Below are 19,413 nucleotides of genomic sequence, written 5' to 3'. Positions count from 1 at the left end.
TTTGGACCTTTTTAAAATGTGACTTGACAAGAAGTATCTAACTGGACCAAACATTGTTTATAATTTTTTTTTTTATAAGTTTTGATTCTGTACTGCCATGATTTAACTTCCTTGCAAGTCATGGGACCTTACTTTGACATCACAGTAACAAACATTGTAAACTTTATAGAGACCAGTTCTTTACCAAATGGAATTTCTACTTCTTTAGCTGACATCATTCATTCTAGTAGCATTTGCCTACTAACAAAAATTCAACTAATGTTTAGTGTATAAAGTGTGATGTGGTTGGTTCCTTTCCTTTCTCTTAGGCATTTCTTGCCCGCTTCCCACAGTAGTGTACCATCTAGATTATTCTAGGTCTAGAATTTAAGACTGTTTTCTAATATTTATCATAGTGCTTTTATCTGATATTTTCATTTCCAGTTGAATCACCTGATGGTATATTTTAGTTTCTAATGTTTTATTTGCTTTTGTAAAATATTTTCATAATTTCTTTTCTTGTTACTAATAATGGAAAATAGCCTGTTTATTTCTTTTAGCACCTTTGGCTTTTATGTCAGTGCAGTATAGATTATTAAAACACCTTCACTGTTTCTAGTTGTTCATTCATCCGGTCCTATTTTGAAAGAAAGTCATTTTATCAATATTGAGGGTTTTTTTTTTTGTAATACTGCAAAAGAATATTCCTGATTATACTGTTCATCTTTGGCTTGTGTAAAACAAAGAAAATACTTAAAATTTTCTCCCAGGCTGATTTTTGGAATGTACCTGATGTTATCACTGAAGTTGTATAAAACACAATTTCTACTCTAAAATTCTTACCTGAAGAAATTTTTGGCATAGCTTTCTTTTCCAGTAGACCAGTTGATGGAGAATGATAGCACACTTTTTCTTTAAAAGATAATTACTAAATTTTGAAACAGCTTTTATAAGGAACTTAGAAACTTTTTTATAGTGTTTTCTGAAATTGAATGTACTGTGGAAACTGTGTGAGTAGAATCTTATTCATTCTGTAGAAGAGGTAAAATTCTAGCTCCAAAGAATCAAAGTCCTAACAAATTACTAACAAGGTGTGTCTTAGAAGATAGTTTCTTCTGTTCCTTTGTTTACTTGTGACCTCTCCTGTCTTTTTTCCTTCTGAGAAAAATCCCTTGTAATTTTATAGTGTTATCTACCAGCTTATTTACTTGTAAGTTATTGGCTCAGATATTTAAAACTAAACAATTTTACAGTTTGCCTCTCTCTTTTTTGGTTAAAGTAGTACAAAATGTCAAAAATTAGAAGGAAGGTCACGGTGGAAAATACCAAGACCATATCTGATAGCACATCCCGAAGACCCAGTGTATTTGAAAGGCTTGGACCCAGCACTGGCAGTACAGCAGAGGTGAGTTGTCACTAGTATAGTCACAGGGGTTCTCTTGAATTACTGTTCTTCAGATCCTTATTTATATCACAAAAGTGAATAGAATGTTGTAGGAATATTGGTTAAATGTGTTTCATAGCAAAGGAGTGAGATGGGCATTAGGGTTTATAGGCCTCTTTTTCCTGATGTTTTCATTATTTGGGGAGTAATGTAGCTGGATTTTTGATAGCATTTATTTTAATTTTGTCCCTCTAGCATTTTTTTTCCAGAAATAAATATGACTAAATATGAAATTCACATAGTAATATCTGTCTCTTAGACACAGTGCCGTAACTGGCTGAAGACTGGCAACTGCCTCTATGGAAACACATGTAGATTCATACATGGCCCTTCACCCCGTGGTAAAGGTTATAGCAGCAATTATAGAAGGTAAATTGAGAACTTTGAATTGTTCCTATGCTATTAGAAGATGGCTATTGTAAATTTTTTTTTTTGGCTTTTGTAATTTATCTAGTATAAAATTTGAAATACTGCCATATATTTGGTCAGGTTTTATATTTTGGTGGTAGTCTTATCAGTAGTCAAGATTGACAAGATTATTTTAGTTATTAATTTCAAGATTAATAAAAATGTTTGCTTTAAAATTTATTTGCTCAAAAGTTTGTTTTTGTAATGTGTATGGCTTACTTTCATGCCCTGCTCTCCAGTTGTATATGTTAAAATGCTGTTTAAGATGGCAGAGTTTCATGGATTTGTTTTTAGTGAGGAGAGACTACTTTCAATTCTTGAAATAGTAAAATTTAAATAGAATATAATTTTTGGCTTTTTAAGATGTTCAAAATTCAAAACTTCATTGCAAAAAATAATATAATGCAAGCTTCATAGGTTAAAATACATTAGCCAAATCTCTTATCGCAATATACTGAGGTAGATGAAAGTATGTATTTATATGTGGATAAGTATACTACCTATTTAGAACGTCATTTTGCCTTTAATAAAGGCATGGCTAAATTAAACCTTCCCAATAAAAAATCTTTTACTTTTCTTTCGGCTCCCTCATGATGATTTTGTTATGGTGTTTAAAGATGTCACATACATAAAGATTGTCACAAGAGTTTAAACTTGATTGATAAACAACTAATTTACCTAGTCTTAAAATTGGATGTGCTGATTGCTTTGACTTCAGCATCAGTATGAAAACCGCACATTAACCTTTGGAGGTGTGTTTTTTAATTGGGTGAATTTTTGTGTATGTGTACTGAGTTTGAAGTTTAATACCATTTAAAATTCAAACGCTTAACATTAGCTGATTTTCTGTTCACTTAAATGTTGTACATTTTAGTTTACTTGTGATGCTGAATACTGTTTTATTTGTATTTAGATTGTCATCTGTCCTTTCTGTCAATGTGGGAAAATTAATCTTTATAAGTTTAATATGTATAAGTAAATACATATCTGGGGAAACTGTTACAGCAATTTTAATGTCTTGCTTATATTACTGTATTTTTAGTACATGCTTTATTTCATCTTTGACTTTTATTATCAACTTACAGAACTTTTATACAAGTGGTTGTAAGGAAAATGGGCACAGAAATTTGTCTAAAATGGAAAAAAGTAGTGTTGTTACTAGATTTAGAATAAAGGATTTCTGTTATAATTTTGCTATTTTGTGCATTTTTCCCTTGATAACTTTCTTTGTATTTGTGTATTTTCCCTTTTTTTGTAAGGAAGAAAAATATAGTTCATAATGTGATTCAAAGATGAAAAGAAAAGCATTGTGTTTCAGAAATACTTGTTTAGTCACAAATGATTTAAGTCACTGAGCATTTACTATATGTGGAGAATTCTGTTAGGTACTATTTAGGATAGAAACAAGTTATCATAAACTCTTATTATATAAAGGAAACTAGGGTACATAAAATTGACATGTGCACATAATTATAATTGAAAGCATTTAAGTGCTGGTTCTTAATAAGAAATTCCATTTGCCAGTTCAGCTTTAACTGTTAAAACATTTAATATAGATCTATATAATGTGCATGTAAATGTAAATGTTATGAGATCCCTTAAAAAGAATTGACTGAAATTATTTTTTCACTAACCATGTGATTTGTATTAGTGATTGATAAAGGAGTTGATTGATCAACTATTACTTGAAATAGATGTGAATATTTATATAATTTGTTTATATCTTTTAGAAATATTATACACAGTATTCTTTGGTGGCTAAAGAGGGCCATAGTGTTTCTTAATAATTCTTGCCCTCTTTTAATGGTGCTCTAGGAATATTTTTTAAGGCAGTGTGTTTTCTGTCTTTACTTTGTTTTTCTCCTTAGTGATGGTGTGAAAATGATTGAACAGCCATTTATCAAATGACTAGTATAAATTATGAAGCTTTACCAGTATTGAATATAAATATGTGTATTTTTCCTAAATAAAACCAGTCCATAGCAAAGTATAAAAAGTATAAAATTCAAATCTTACTTTGAATTTTTCAACTGCTTTTTATTCTGAAATAATTTCAAATTTAAGAACAATTAAGAATAACATTAAAAATTCCTATATTTGCTTTGATTCTTGAGATGCATAAAATATTTTCATAGTTGTTGATGTTGCATCCAACCACATACATGTGTAAATAATATTGTTGTTTCTAGATTAATTTTACAGCGTTGTGGTTTAAAACTTCACCTTCCTACTGTTTGCTTTCAAATATAACTGGCATATTTGTGTGATTAATAGGAAAAGAAACTGTTAATGACAAATCATTTCTCTCAGCTCATGTATAGTTACTTATTACTTTCACCAGCACCTGCCACCCCATCGAATTTTAATGTATGCATTTTGATTGGTGTTGGGAGAAAACTTGTAAGTGATGCTCATATTTTTAATATATTAATGTTTAAGCTGAAATTTCCCTTTCTGAACTTTAGTAGTCATGGATAGTAGAAAAATTAGAGTTTTGTAGGGTTGTTTCTATAAGTATATTCTTATGAAATGTTATATAAATATAGATTTTTGTTTTGTTTTTTTGTTTTGTTTTTGTTTTTTGGTTTAAAGGTCACCAGAAAGACCTACAGGGGATCTTAGAGAAAGAATGAAGAACAAGCGCCAAGATGTGGACTCTGAGTCCCAGAAACGAAATACAGAGGAGTCATCCTCACCTGTTAGGGTAGGAATGAATTTCCTGAAACAAAGTTAAATTTTAGCAGTGATTTATTATATATGTTCTATTTTAAATATTATCTTATGTGCTAAATGTATGATAAGTGTATATTACATTATAATGTTCTATATGGATAATGTAGTTTAGAGGAAAAAAGTCCTCTGGGAAAATTCATGATTTCACCATTTTAGTTCTTGATTAAGATGATGGGAACTGGTTGGCAAAGCGCCAGCTGCACTTCATAGGATTTTTGTACCTTGGTGGACATCATGAATATCTAAATGTATTCTTAAGTTTTCAGAATTTAGCCAGCCATCAATTCCTGCCTCCTTCCGAGAAAGACTGTAAAGGCTTGCAGTAGAACACTTTTAAATTAAAACAATGAAGGCAAGGCATGGTGGTGGCAGAAACTGAACTATGATCACAGAATTTAGTGTGAATTTCCTGCCAGTGAAATGAAAAGAGAGCACAGTTTATGATGTAGTTTATTGATTAAAAGAAATGATAGATATTTGTCAGGAATGGAAATTTCCTAGAAGTAAATATTTTTAAAAGAAATTTATCATGCTCTTGTGTGTGCATTTGCAACAAATTTATAGAGATACAGTTGACCCATTTAGAGTGTACACTTGGGTGGTTTTTCATAAAATCGCAAGAGTCCTACATCCATCACCACAGTCAGTTTTAGAACAATTTCATCACCCCAGGAAGAAAACCCCATACCTTTAGTGATCATTTCCCTGGCCCCTCAATTGACCACCAGCCTTCGGCCACCACTGTTCCAGTTAGACTGTCACATAGACGTGCCTGTTCTGGTTATTTCATATAAATAGAGTCATATAGCATGTGGGTTTTTTTTGTGACTGGCTTCTTTGACTTAGTATAGTGTTCTCAAGGTTCATGAAAGCGTATGGGATGTAGCCGTATTTCATTCTTCGTTTTTGCCAAACAACATATCACATTCTGTCGATCCATTCATTGGTTGGTGAATATTTGGGTTGTTCTGCATTTTGGCTCTTATGAATAACACTGTTACAAACGTTGGTATACAGGTTTTTGCGTGGCCATGTGTTTTCATTTCTCTTGAGTTTATGTCTGGGAGTGAGATTGCTGAGTCATATGGTAACTATATTTAACCTTTCAAGGAATTGCTGGGATGTTTTCCAAAGCAGCTGCACCATTTAAAATCCTTAGCGTAGTGTGTGAGATTTCTAATACTCCACATCCTTGCCAACATTTGTTATCCTACTTTTTGATATAGCTGTTTTATTGGTAATGTCATTGTGGTTTTGACTTATATTTCTCTGATTGCTAGTGATGTTGAATATCTTCTTGTGTGCTTATTGGCCATTTGTTTATCTTTGGAGAAATGTTCAGATCCTGTGTCCATTTTTAGATTGGGTTATCTTTTTATTGTTGATTTGTAAGAATTCTTTATGTATTTTGGATCCAAGTCCCTTATATACACAGTTTGCATAAATATTCTTCTATGGGTTGTGTTTTCATGTTCTTGATGGTGTCCTTTAAAACACAAATGTTTTTAATTTGATGAAATCCAATTTATATTTTTGTTGTTACTTCTGCTTTTGGTGTCATTTAAGAAACTATTGTCTGATTCAAGATCAGAAAGATTTATGCTTGTTTTCTTCAAAGAATCTTAGAGCTTTAGTACTTGCATTTGAATCTTTGACCGATTTTGAGTTAATCTTTAATGGGTTGACCAAAAAGTTCATTCAGGTTTTTCCAGAGGTGTTACGGAAAAACACAAGCTTACTTTTTGGCCAGTCCTTTTTTTATGGTGTGAGAGAAGGGCTCAACCTCATTCTTTTGCATATGGATATCTAGTTGTCTCATTATAGCCTTTTTATGAAAGCTAGTGAATTGTTTAAGCAGCAACCTCTTTGATAGTTTTAGAAATAGAGAAGCTTTCTTATGGCTGTTTTGATCCTGAAAAAAGAGCTGTGTCACAATTTTATATTGTAGCTTGTAAAAACTTATCTTTGGGGACTTGAATACAGTCTTAAGTATGTAGTTTTCTAATGTCTGATGTGATATGTAAAGCCCTTTTAGAAATCTCACATGGTAGTTCTCGGCTGGTGATATGTATCAAAATTCTTTTGGAGGAGAGATGGTCTCTTTCAAAACACACATGCAGATACTCTACCCTTAATCTACTGAATCAAAATTTCTGGGTAGGAGCTGAGCAAGCATGTGTATTACATATGTAAGGAACTTGGATCCAAAATATGTATAATGAAATGTATCAGAATAATGAGTGGACCCCGTGGTTTGCTGGTAAATGTTTGACAACCGCTCAGGAAAAAAAAAAAAAAAAATTGTAGGATTTACCAGTTTCTTTGGTGTACATACTCCTATCATGGTTAGTTTCAACCTACTAAAATGGTATCACTGAGTACAGAATTGGAAAGTGTAGGAATACACACACACACACACACACACACACATACACACAATTAACCGCAAGAGAAAATATACTAAATTATTTAGGAAATGAGTTTTGAATAATTATTGCCTTTGTTTTTAATATTACTTACTTACTTGTTAGTTTAGATGATTTAATTTTTAATTACAGCTTGTGCATTTCCTAAAAATTTAACAGTTGCTTCTTATGAATCAATGTGAGCTGGCGGTGGATTGTACTTAATGTAAAGGGCAGACATCTAGAATTCATATTCTGAACACATTACTTTAGGAATTATTATTTAATGCTACTGTCATTTTTCTTATCTGTAAAATGGAGGTGATATCCATATTATTGTGTTAGTGTGAAGAAAATACATGTAAATCAAGTAACATGACTGACTATGATGACAGCTTAATAAATGATATGTTCTTGTATAAGAATAGCTCTTTAGCTTCTTCTCTCTAATTTGAGGCTGTTAATAGAAGATGAATGTAGACATTGGAGATTTAGGTTTTTAACAGATGCCTAAATGTAAGTAGTTGTTGATTGTAAAAGTTTATATGTTCATATCATTTTAGTAGACAGCAAAGTTGCTATTTTGTTAAGAAATTCAAAGCCTGATTCTCGCTTTTCCTTGGTGAGAAAGCCCTCAAAGACACTGAGCTTCATGCACACCTAAGGGATAAAGTCTCAAGATTCACAAGTAGTCAGGTTTTAGGGAATCCACTATCCAAATTTAGAGAAAACTGTTAATAAGTTAGGATGCCAGGTATTAATTATATTGAGTTACATATCTGGCATGAAAATGGATGTTGATCATTTCTGTGATGCATTCCCTACTGTAACATGTGTGACTCTCGATCTTCACATGATGAATGTCTGTGGGCAGATCAGATGTAGTTTAGGTGGGGGCAACTATAGCAGATAACATAGCGTAACTAAGATAGCATGTGTGTGGTTTTCCACAAACTAACTGTGATTCCACTGTTTCTCTGTCACTGGTCTCAACTCCAATGTGTCTGAATTATGAGGTTGATACACCCTGATTTTGTGGAGAGACAAATTCATAGACTCTAATTCTATAGACTATGGTAGTGTTAGAGAGATGAGCAAAGCTCACAATGGAGGGGAAAAAATAACTGCCTGGGGAAGCAGAGTACACTTCAGAGAGAAGTGACATTTGCAATGGGTATTGAAGAATAGATGGAGGGGAGAGGTGAAAGTCTAGGAAGAGGAAGAAAACCAACACAGTAACAATACAGGGTTTTAGAGGACTGGCATGTTTGAGAACCTGTGAAACTGAATTAATGGCATGTGTATGTGAGATGAGGGCTGACGAGATCTATCTTGTTTACCAGCTCACCTCCATACCCTGGAACTAGTAAGGTCACTTATTGAATAAATGAAAAGTGATTCTAATGTGTAGCCAGTGTTGAGAACTCCTGATGACCTGAAGTGTAGCTAGTCTAAATTGAGATATGCTGTAAAGTATAAAAAACATACTGAATTTCAGAGATGTAGTATGAAAAGTCAAATATCTTGTTAATACTTTCATGTTGGTTGTATGAGCAGTATTTTGGACATATTGGCTGGTCTGGGTGATCTAAACTAAACTTGATACAATGGAACTGAATTTAACATGGTGAGAGGCTTATATGAGTTATAGCAGGTAGGATTTGATGACCAAAAGAATGAGTGGAAGGAAGGTGTTAAGTCTGACTACAGGCTTTCCAAGCCATTAACCAAGATGGAAATGAGAGAAAATTGCTTTCTGGCTATTTTGTACACTCTGCTTATAGCATCATGGACAACTATTTTTTGACACTGTTTTCTGTATTTGCACAGACACTGTTATGCGATTTTAGAACATTTATGAAATAATATGTGTATTCTTACGGTGCTGGAAGCTTTCACCCAATCTGTACAGCTTTCCAGATGCCGTAATTGAATTGTGTTTTCTCTAACAGAGATTTGTTATTTTATGTAATTCGAATACAAAGATAAATAGCTTTGAAAGCCAATTCTGTTACAGAGTCAGGAGGAATATTTGAGCATTTGTTGATGATTAAGACGTGCATTTCTAATGTGAAGTTTTCTATCTCTGGGATCTGTACCTCCCAGAATGTACACAGAATTATTAGTTTTGCTTCACAGCCCCCCATGCAATTCATTCCTGTTCCCCATTCCCATCCCCTCATCACCTAAAAAAATTTCCTTGTTCTTTTTCTGCATCTTGATACATCTGGCTAGAAAGAAGTTTCGCTGACTAAGGAAGAACGCAGGACTAGATCTGTTACAAAAAGCTGACTCATATAGTGGAGGACTTTAAGTCACAAAGGGTAATTAAAGTTTTATAACTATTCTTAAGTAGTCTCTTTGCTTTGCTTTTTATCTTTGAAATAAAGATACCTGCACCAATATGTCACAAGGTATAGTGAGAACATAACTATAACTGCATGTATGTGAAAATTCTTTGGAATTTACATACATGTGAAAATTCTTTGAAAAGAATGAAGCACAGTAAATGTAAAACAGGAAGAGTAGAGAGTCATCAAATTAAAAATTTGAGAAGTGAATCTATAGGATTAAGTAGAATGGGTGAGTAGTGTTGTTTATTTCAAAGGAAAATGTTTAGAAGAGAAGGATAACGGTATAAGTGGAGATACAGTATAGACCACCTGGAGCCTCTTGATGAAAGTGAAAGAGAGTGAAAAAGTTGGCTTAAAACTCAACATTCCAAAATCTTTAAGATCATGGCATCTGGTCCCATCACTTCATGGCAAATAGATGGAGAGACAGTGAAGCAGTGAGAGACATTATTTTTTGGGGGGCTCCAAAATCACTGCAGATGGTGATTGCAGCCATGAAATAGACTCTTGCTCCTTGGAAGAAAAGTTATGACCAACCTAGACAGCATATTAAAAAGCAGAGACATTATTTTGCCAACAAAGGTCTGTCTAGTCACAGCTATGGTTCTTCCAGTAGTCATGTATGGATGTGAGAGTTGGACTATAAAGAAAGCTGAGCACCGAAGAATTGATGCTTTTGAGCTGTGGTGTTGGAGAAGACTCTTGAGAGTCCCTTGGACTGCAAGGACATCCAACCAGTCCCTCCTAAAGGAAATTGGTCCTGAATATTCATTGGAAGGACTGATGCTGAAGCTCCAATACTTCGGCCACCTGATGCAAAGAACTGACTCATTTGAAAAGACCCTAATGCTGGGAAAGATTGAAGGCAGGAGGAGAAGGGGATGACAAAGGATGAGATGATTGGATGACATCACCAACTCAATGGGCATGAGTTTGAGCAAGCTCCAGGAATTGCTGATGGACAGGGAGGCCTGGCTGCAGTCCATGGGGTCACAAAGAGTTGGACAATACTGAGCAACTGAACTGAAGACTTTGATAATGTATAGTACAGGAATGATTATGATGATTTTGAAGTGTAGATAAAAACGTTCATTTTATATAAAAAATTAGTATGTTTTTAGTCTTGCATGATCTGCAAATACATTTTTTGGTAGCATTAAAAGGAGTTCGAGTTAGCAAACCTTGGTGTAAAACAACCATTTATTTTGTTCATGAATTCTGTCAGGAAATAAGAAAGGATACAGTAGGCACAATTACCTCTTCCTTTATGTCTAACCTCAGTAAAGTACTAGAATGCTGGAGGTGGGAATCATTTGAAAGTTTCTGTACCCACATGTCTGGCTGTGGATGCTGGCAGTCAGCTGGCGTCTTCAGTTTCCATGTGGGCCTCTTTGTATTGGTAGCACAGGGTTTTTTTCTCTGATGGCTAGAAGAGAGCAAAAATCTGGGTGCTAGGTGTGCTTGTTCCTGCTGGATTGGTGTTTCTTTTAGGCCCTCTCAGCTGACAGAGCAAAGAATAGGTGTGTATACTAACTGATGTATATCCATATATCTGTAAATATTACTAGTAACAGTCTTTATCTGTATTGAGCTAAACATGAGTTCTTATTGATGTCTCTGACTTAATCTAAGACTGCTACTATTCTTTTATTCTTTTCTCTCTTTTTTTTTCTCAAATGTTCCTTCCTTAGCTTGGGAGGTCTTGGTATTAGATCCTGAGCTTTTAAAAAGTTTACTGTGAATAATTTGCAAAGAATAAAATGTATTTAAAGTGTACCATTTGAGTCTTGTCAAATGTACACACCAGTATAACCATCACCACAGTCAAGATACAGAGCATTTCCATCAACTCCAGAACCTATCTTCATGTCCTTTTTAGAGTTAGTTTCCTCCCAAACCAGGCTCCTGACAACCTCTGATCTCTCATTATGTGGAGTCAGATGTTATATATTCTTGTATCTTGGTTCTTTTAGCATAATGCTTTGAAATGCAGCCATGTTGTAGTTTGTGTCAATAGTTTATTCCTTTTATTGTGGACTGGTGTCCTATTATACAGATAAAATAGGACAAATGGATAAACAATCAGAATTTGTTTATCCATTCCCCAGTTGATGGATAATTGGAGTTGTTTTCTAGTTTTTGGCTATTATGAATAAAGCTCCTATTAACATTTGTGTACAGGTCTTTGTGTGGATGTATGTTTTCTGTGGGTAAATACCTAGAAGTGGAATTGCCGAGTCTTATGTTATGTGTACTTTTAGCTTTATAAGAAACTGCCAGATAGTTTTCCCTAATGGTTATTTCGTTTTACATCTCAGCCCGTAGTATATGGGAGTTTCAGTTGCTCTACATTTTGGCCAGCACTTGATATTGTTCTACTGGGTATCTAGTGGTTATGCATTTCTCTGTGTTTAGTGATGTTGAGCATCTTTTCATGTGTTTATTGCCTATTTTTTTGTGAAGTGTCTGTCTACATCTTTTGCTTATAAGTTGTGCTGTTTGTCTTATTACAGATTTATGGTTCTTATGTGTTCTGAATGTCACCAGTCACATGGAAGATGTGAAAGTGAAAATGAAGTCGCTCACTCGTGTCTGACTCTTTGCAACCCCGTGGACTGTAGCCTACCAGGCTCCCCTGTCCATTGGATTTTCCAGGCAATAGTACTGGAGTGGATTGCCATTTCCTTCTCCAGGGGATCTTCCCAACCCAGGGACTGAACCTGGGTCTTCCACATTGTAGACGGACGCTTTACTGTCTGAGCCACCAGGGAAGTCCATGGAAGATACATGTACTGCAAATATATTTTCCTGGTGTGTGTGTGTGTGTATGTGCACTCAGTTGTGTCTGACTCTTTGCCTGACTCCACCGCCAGGCTCCTCAGTCCATGGGATTTTCCAGGCAAGAATACTGGAGCAGGTTGCTGTGTCTTTCTCCAGGGGATCTTTCTTACTCAGGGATGGAACTCGTGTCTCTTGTGTCTTCTGCCTTAGCAGGCAGGTTCTTTCCCAGCTGAGCAACCAAGGGTGCTGTTTCCCAGTATCGTGACTTGCTTTTTCACTTTCTTGGTCATGTCTTTTAAGATATGTTTTAATTTTGATGAAGTCCAATTATTACTATATCCTGCCTTATATTGACACAGCTTCAGTAGTCCTTGATAGTTTCTTTGTTTCTGTTAAGATGTCCGCAGCTGATTTTGTGTATTTTATACCCTCTTTTCAGTCAGCCATTTTCCGCTATAGTCCAGGTTCTTTTACTGGGAGATGGTATTTCAGGACCACTGGGAAACCACTAACTTAGTCATTTTTTAGGACTTTTCATTGTATTTCAACTGGGAAGTACAAAAGTACAAGTACTTTTTTAAAGCACTCTTTAAAAACATGCAAACAAGCATGAATTCAAATAATTCAAATTTAGAATTGAAAGGCTTTTACCTAATTCTTTGATTTTTATTGTTGTATCACTTCTGTGCTGAAAATTTTAGTCCCTGTTGACATTCAGTTGCATTATCTTACTTTTTAATAGTTCCAGAATAATTAACAATAGTATTACTAATAATATGATTACTTAGAACAGTTTAAGATCTTTGTAGTTCTTAGACTATAACCCGTGAGGGAAATATCTGTGAAATTGATGTTAGGGATGCTGTGCTTAGTCACTCAGTAGTGTCTGACTCTCTGCGGCCCATGGACTGTAGCCTGACAAGGCTTCTCTGCCCGTGGGGATTTTTCTGGCTAGAATTCTGGAGTGGGTTGCCATGCCCTCCTCTCGGGGATCTTCCCAACCCAGATATCCAACGCAGGTCTTTTGCCTTACAGGTGGATTCTTTACCATCTGAGTCACCAGGAAAGCCCAAGAATGCTGGTGTGAGGAGCCTGTCCCTTCTCCAGGGCATCTTCCTGCCCCAGGAGTTTGTTAGGGATAGACAGTCAGATTATTGTATTATTTTAAATTAATTTTTATTAATTTACAGTGTGTTTCTGCTGTACAGCAAAGTGCACCTTAGTGTATTTTAAGCCACTTGAGCAGTCTGTGTGGTTAAACCACAAATACGATGTGGTTGAGTTGATTCATTACTTTTTGATTCTAGTTTTAGGGTTTTTTAAAATTTTGCTTGTTAAATATGTAGAACATTTCCATGGTTTCAAAGTTATAAGACTGATTCCTACTGCTCTAATGAGGACCTCATGGTTTCACAGTTAAATCTACAGAATGGGTTACATTCAGAAAAGTCTACCTTTTATCTTCTTGACCTCTCTACTTTTTTCTCTATCGATAACCTAGAAACTAAATGATTGGATTATCCTGCCACTTAAATATACCAACATATGTACACACACATACACCTGACTATTTGCAGGTGACATGGTAGTGTATATAGAAAACCCTAAAGATCCATCAGAAAGCTGTTAGAACTAATAAATGAATTCAGCAAAGTTGCAGGATATGAATACAGAAATCTGTAGCATTTCTATACACTAATAATGATCTATTAGAGAAATTAAAAACCTATTTACAGCTGGATCACAAAGATTAAAATACACAGAAATAAATTTAACCAGGGAAGTAAAAGATCTGTACACTGAAAACTGTTAAGACATTGATGAAAGGAATTGAAGACAACACAAATGGAAAGGTATACTGTACTCATGGATTGGAAGAATTAATATTCTTAAAATACCTGTGCTATCCAGAGCAACCCACAGATTTGTTGATTCTTTCTACATAGACGGTCATGTCATCTGTGAACAAAGACACGTATTTTTTCCTTCTCAATCTGTATACTTTTTTCTTTTATTGCATTAGCTGCTGCTGCTATTGCTGCTAAGTCGCTTCAGTCGTGTCCGACTCTGTGCGACCCCATAGACAGCAGCCCACCAGGCTCCCCCATCCCTGGGATTCTCCAGGCAAGAACACTGGAGTGGGTTGCCATTTCCTTCTCCAATGCATGAAAGCTAGGACTTCCATTATGATGATGAAAAGGAATGGTGAGAGAAACAGCCTTTTGTTCCTTAATATCCTCTTGTTAGCAATCCTATTGGAAGAAAACTTCTCACCATTAAATATAATGGTAACTGTAGGTTCTGTATAGATGTTCTTTATCAAGTTGAAGAAGTTCCCTTTTTAGTTTGCTAAGAATTTTTAATCACAAATGTGAGTGTTGCATTTTGTCAAATAATTTTTCTGTGTTTATTGATATGATCATGTCATCTTTTCTTTTCTTTTTAGTCTGTTAATGTTATAATTACCTTGATTTATTTTTGAATGTTGAACCACCCTTGCATATCTGGTATAAATCTCACTTTGTTGTGGTATAGAAGGCAATGGCACCCCACTGCAGTACTCTTGCCTGGAAAATCCGTGGACGGAGGAGCCTGGTGGGCTGCAGTCCATGGGGTTGCTGAGGGTCGGACACGACTGAGCGACTTCACTTTCACTTTTCACTTTCATGCATTGGAGAAGGAAATGGCAACCCACTCCAGTGTTCTTGCCTGGAGAATCCCAGGGACTGGGGAGCCTGGTGGGCTGCCGTCTATGGGGTCTCACAGAGTCGGACACGACTGAAGTGACTTAGCACCATAATTATTTCTATATGTTGTTGGATTTCTTTTGCTTATATTTTGCTAATATGTTTAGGGTTTTTGCATTGATGTCCGTGAGAAATAATTGTGTGGGTTTTTTTTGTTGTTGTTATGTTGTCATCTGGTTTTGGTATCAAATACTTAGATACTAATGCTGGCCTTAGAATAATTCAGAAAGTATTCCCTCTGCTTCTGTCTTCTGGAAGAAATTGTGGAGAGTTGGTATAATTTCTTTCTTAAATGCTTGATGGAATTCACACATGAACCCATATGGGCTTGGTGCTTTAGGTTTTGAAAGATTATTTTTTATTAACTCGGTTTCTTTAATAGATATAATTCTATTCAGATTGTTTATGCTTGACGTGTGTGTTTTGGCAGATTATGTCTTTCAAGTAATTAGTCCATTTCATCTAGGTTATCAAATTTGTGAGCATAGTATTGTTTATAGTATTGCTTTATTCTTTAAATTTCCTTGGACTCTGTATTGATGTCTCTTTTGTTTCTGATGTTGGTAATTTTTCTCTTCTTTTTTTCTTAGCTTGTGTAAAAACTTGATCTTTTCAAAGAACTGATTTTGATTTTGTTGATTTTTTTCTTTCCTATTGATGTCCTGTTTTCAGCTTCATTGATTTTTCCTCTACTTGTTATTTTTCTTCTACTTTAGATTTCAGTTGCTCTTTTTATAGTTTTCTAAGGTAGAAACTTAGATTATTGGTTTTAGAACTTTCTTCATTTCTACTATATGAATTCAGTGCTATAAATGTCTCTCGAAACAGTTTTCACTTCACCCCACAAATTTAGAGAAATTGAGTTGTATTTTCATTTAATTTAAAATATTTTGAATTTTCTCTTGAGATTTCTTCTTTGACCCATGTGTTAAGTAGAAGTGTTTTGTTTAATCTCCACATATTTTGGGATTATCCAGCCATCTTTCTGTTACTGATTTTAAGTTTAATTCCATTGTGGTTTGAGATTAGACATTATATGATTTTTATTCCCTTAAAAGTTTGTTTTACGGTCCAGAATGTGGCCCACGTTGGTGAGTATTCTTTGTGAGCTTGAGAAGAGTGTGTATTCTACTTAAGCTGCTTTACAGTGTTGTTTTAGTTTCTGCTGTACAGCAAAGTGAATTAGCTGTATGTATGAGAGTGAAAGTTGCTGAGTCACCTCCGACTCTTTGTGATCCCACCCATGGACTATATAGTCCATGGAATTCTCCAAGTGGGAATACTGGAGTGGGTAGCCATTCATTCCCTTCTCCAGGGGATCTTCCCAACCCAGGGATCAAACCCAGGTCTCCCGCATTGCAGGAGGATTCTTTACCAGCCGAGCCACTGGGGAAGCCTGTACATATAGCCCCTCTTTTTTGGATTTCCATCCTGTTTAGATTACCACAGCATTGAGTAGAGTTGCCTGTGCTATACAGGAGGTTCTCATTAGTTACCTGTTTTATACATAGTAGTTACTCTATAATATCTTAAGTGGTATTGTGATTTTTTGCTCTTGAAAGATTTGGTAGAATTCCTATGTGAAACCACCTGAGTCTGGTACTATTGTATGAAGAAGTTCTTTATTTTTAAGAATTTATTTATCCAATGGAAATGAATAGACTTTTGATCCTTAAGTCAGTTTTGTTAAATATTTTTTTTTTAGAAAATTGTGTATTTTGAATAGATTTTTAAACTAGTTTGCATAGAGTTGTGTAAAGTCACATTTTTCCTTTTTCTCTTTTCTAATAACTGTTTTCACATTGTCAGAGGATTTTGAATACTTGTGATTTTCTCCCTATTTTCTTCATTAGGTTAGTTGGTAGTTTATTTTCAGAGTAAGCTTTTGGATTTATATATTCTTTCTCTTTTCTAACACATTTATTTCTCTTTTATTAGTTCCTTCTTTGGTTAAGTTTATCTCTTTTTTGAATTTGTTGAGCATTTATTTTCATATATATGTATATATATACACATACACAAGTACTTAATGTTGTAACCATTTTTCTGATAACTATTTCAGCTGAATTCCATGCATCTCATGTATTATGCTTTTATTGTCATTCTTTTTAAGGAAGTCTCATCTTTAGGTTTGTATTTCATCTATGGTCCAATAATTGCTTAATGACATATTTAAACTTTTTCAGATTCGAGAGCTTTTTGTTTTATGTGTATATTCTTTTAATTAAAAAAAATAACTTCTATATTATTGCTTTTTGTATTTTGGATTTCATGAGATTTACTTTGTAGCCTAAGTATGGTCAATTTTTCTGAATTTCCTTTGTTAAAATAAAGGTATATTTTATGCTTTTTGTCTTTCAAGTACTAAATTACATCTGAAACATTTGTTGTTTGGATCTCCTGTATTTTTCATATCTTTGCTTGATCTATCTTGGTTTGAGGCTGTCTGTTTTTAATGCTAAAAGATGTTTATCAGTTTTCACAGTCAATAGGCAGACAAAAAAAAAGATAATTACAATTGCAAGCCATAATGGAAACATGATTAACCTAATAATATAAAATACATACATACAATTTGAGGGGTTAAGTAGAGTGATGTGGTAAATACAAGTGCATACATGCACATGTTCTCATCCACCCAGCCAGTCTGTGTCTTTTGGTTGGTGAATTTATTCCATTTGTAGTTCAGGAAATTATCCTATTAACATTTTCTTAATTGTTTTAGAAGATTTTGTATAGGTCTTTTCCTTCTCTTGTGGTTCCTGCCTAGAGAAATTCCTTCAGTATTTGTTGTAAACCTGGTTTGGTATTGCTGAATTTGCTTAACTTTTGCTTGTCTGGAAAGCTTTTGATTTCTCCATCAAATCTCAATGAGAGTCTTGCTGGGTAGAGTATTATTGGTTGTAGGTTCTTCCCTTTCATCACTTTAAATATATTCCATGCCAATCCCTTCTGGCTTGTAGAATTTCTGTTGAGAAATCAGCTGATAGCTTTATGGGAGTTCACTTGTATGTTATTTGTCATTTTTCCCCTTTGCTTTTAATATTTTATCTCTTTGTTTAATTTCCATCATTTTGATTACTATGTGTCTTGGTATGTTCCTCCTTGTGTTTATCCTGCCTGGGACTCTGCTTTTCCTGTACTTGGTTGACTATTTCCTTTCCCATGTTAAGGAAGTTTTCAGCTGTTATTTCTTCAAATATTTTCTCGAGTCCATTCTCTCTTTTCTCCTTTTGGAACCCCTATAATGTGGATGTTGATTTGTTTAATATTGTCCCAGAGGTCTCTTAGGCTGTCTTCTTCTTTTTTTTCTTCATTCTTTTTTCTATATTCTGTTCTGTGACAGTGATGTCTACTATTCTGTCCTCCAGGTCACTAATGCATTCTTCTGCATAAGTTCTCCTATTAATTCCTTCTAGTGTATTGTACATCCGTTTGTTCCTTAGTTTGTCTCGTTCTCTAGTTAACACTTCTTGCATCTTCTAAATCTTTGTCTGTATTCTTTTTCTGAGATCCTGAATCATATACCCTGTAACTATTCTGAATTCTTTTTCTGGAAGGTTGCCTGTCACCACTTCAGTTGGTTATTTTTCTGAGGTTTTATCTTGTCCCTTCACCTGGGACAAAACCCTCTGCTTTTTCATCCTGGTTAACTTCCTGTGATGTGGTTTTGGTTCTATTCTCTGTGGGATTGGGTGGTTCTTCTTCTGTCTGCCCTCTTGGTGGATGAGACTCAGTTCAGTTCAGTCACTCAGTCATGTCCGACTCTTTGCGACCCCATAAACTGCAGCACGCCAGGCCTCCCTGTCCATCACCAACTCCCAGAGTCCACCCAGACCCATGTCCGTTGAGTTGGTGATGCCATCCAACCATCTCATCCTCTGTCATCCCCTTCTCCTCCTGCCTTCAATCTTTCCTAGCATCAGGGTCTTTTCCAATGAGTCAGCTCTTCGCATCAGGTGGCCAAAGTATTGGAGTTTCATCTTGAACATCATTCCTTCCAGTGAACACCCAGGACTGATCTTTAGGGTGGACTGGTTGGATCTCCTTGCAGTCCAAGGGACTCTCAAGAGTCTTCTCCAACACCACAGTTCAAAAGCATCAGTTCTTCTGCGCTCAGCTTTCTTTATAGTCCAACTCTCGCATCCATACATGACCGCTGGAAAAACCATAGCCTTGACTAGACGGACCTTTGTTGGCAAAGTAATGTCTCTGCTTTCCAATATGCCATCTAGATTGATCATAACTTTCCTTCCAAGGAGTAAGCATCTTTTAATTTCATGGCTGCAATCACCATCTGCAGTGATTTTGGAGCCCCCAAAAATAAAGTCAGCCACTGTTTCCCCATCTGTTTGCCATGAAGTGATGGGACCCGATGCCATGATCTTAGTTTTCTGAATGTTGAGCTTTAAGCCAACTTTTTCACTCTCCTCTTTCACTTTCATCAAGAGGCTTTTTAGTTCCTCTTCACTTTCTGCCTTAAGGGTGGTGTCATCTGCGTATCTGAGGTTATTGATATTTCTCCCGGCAGTCGTGATTCCAGCTTGTGCTTCATCCAGCCC

The 19,413-nt window shown here is 35.2% G+C and overlaps 1 protein-coding gene across 1 annotated transcript in view; it reads left to right on the top strand.

Annotated features, from left to right (window-relative positions):
* Nucleotides 1–1,267: 1,267 nt before the first annotated feature.
* Nucleotides 1,268–19,413, top strand: part of ZC3H13 (zinc finger CCCH-type containing 13) — a 98,468-nt gene continuing 80,322 nt past the window's right edge. Inside the window, exons 1-3 of the mRNA XM_052650128.1 lie at nucleotides 1,268–1,384; nucleotides 1,683–1,792; nucleotides 4,424–4,535. Of these exons, the coding sequence (XP_052506088.1) occupies nucleotides 1,268–1,384; nucleotides 1,683–1,792; nucleotides 4,424–4,535 (339 nt within the window). The remainder of the gene's footprint in view (nucleotides 1,385–1,682; nucleotides 1,793–4,423; nucleotides 4,536–19,413) is intronic.

This window comes from Budorcas taxicolor, chromosome 12, assembly GCF_023091745.1.
Source record: "Budorcas taxicolor isolate Tak-1 chromosome 12, Takin1.1, whole genome shotgun sequence".
Taxonomy (NCBI): Eukaryota; Metazoa; Chordata; class Mammalia; order Artiodactyla; family Bovidae; genus Budorcas; species Budorcas taxicolor.
This window is presented reverse-complemented; position numbering and strand designations above follow the sequence as displayed.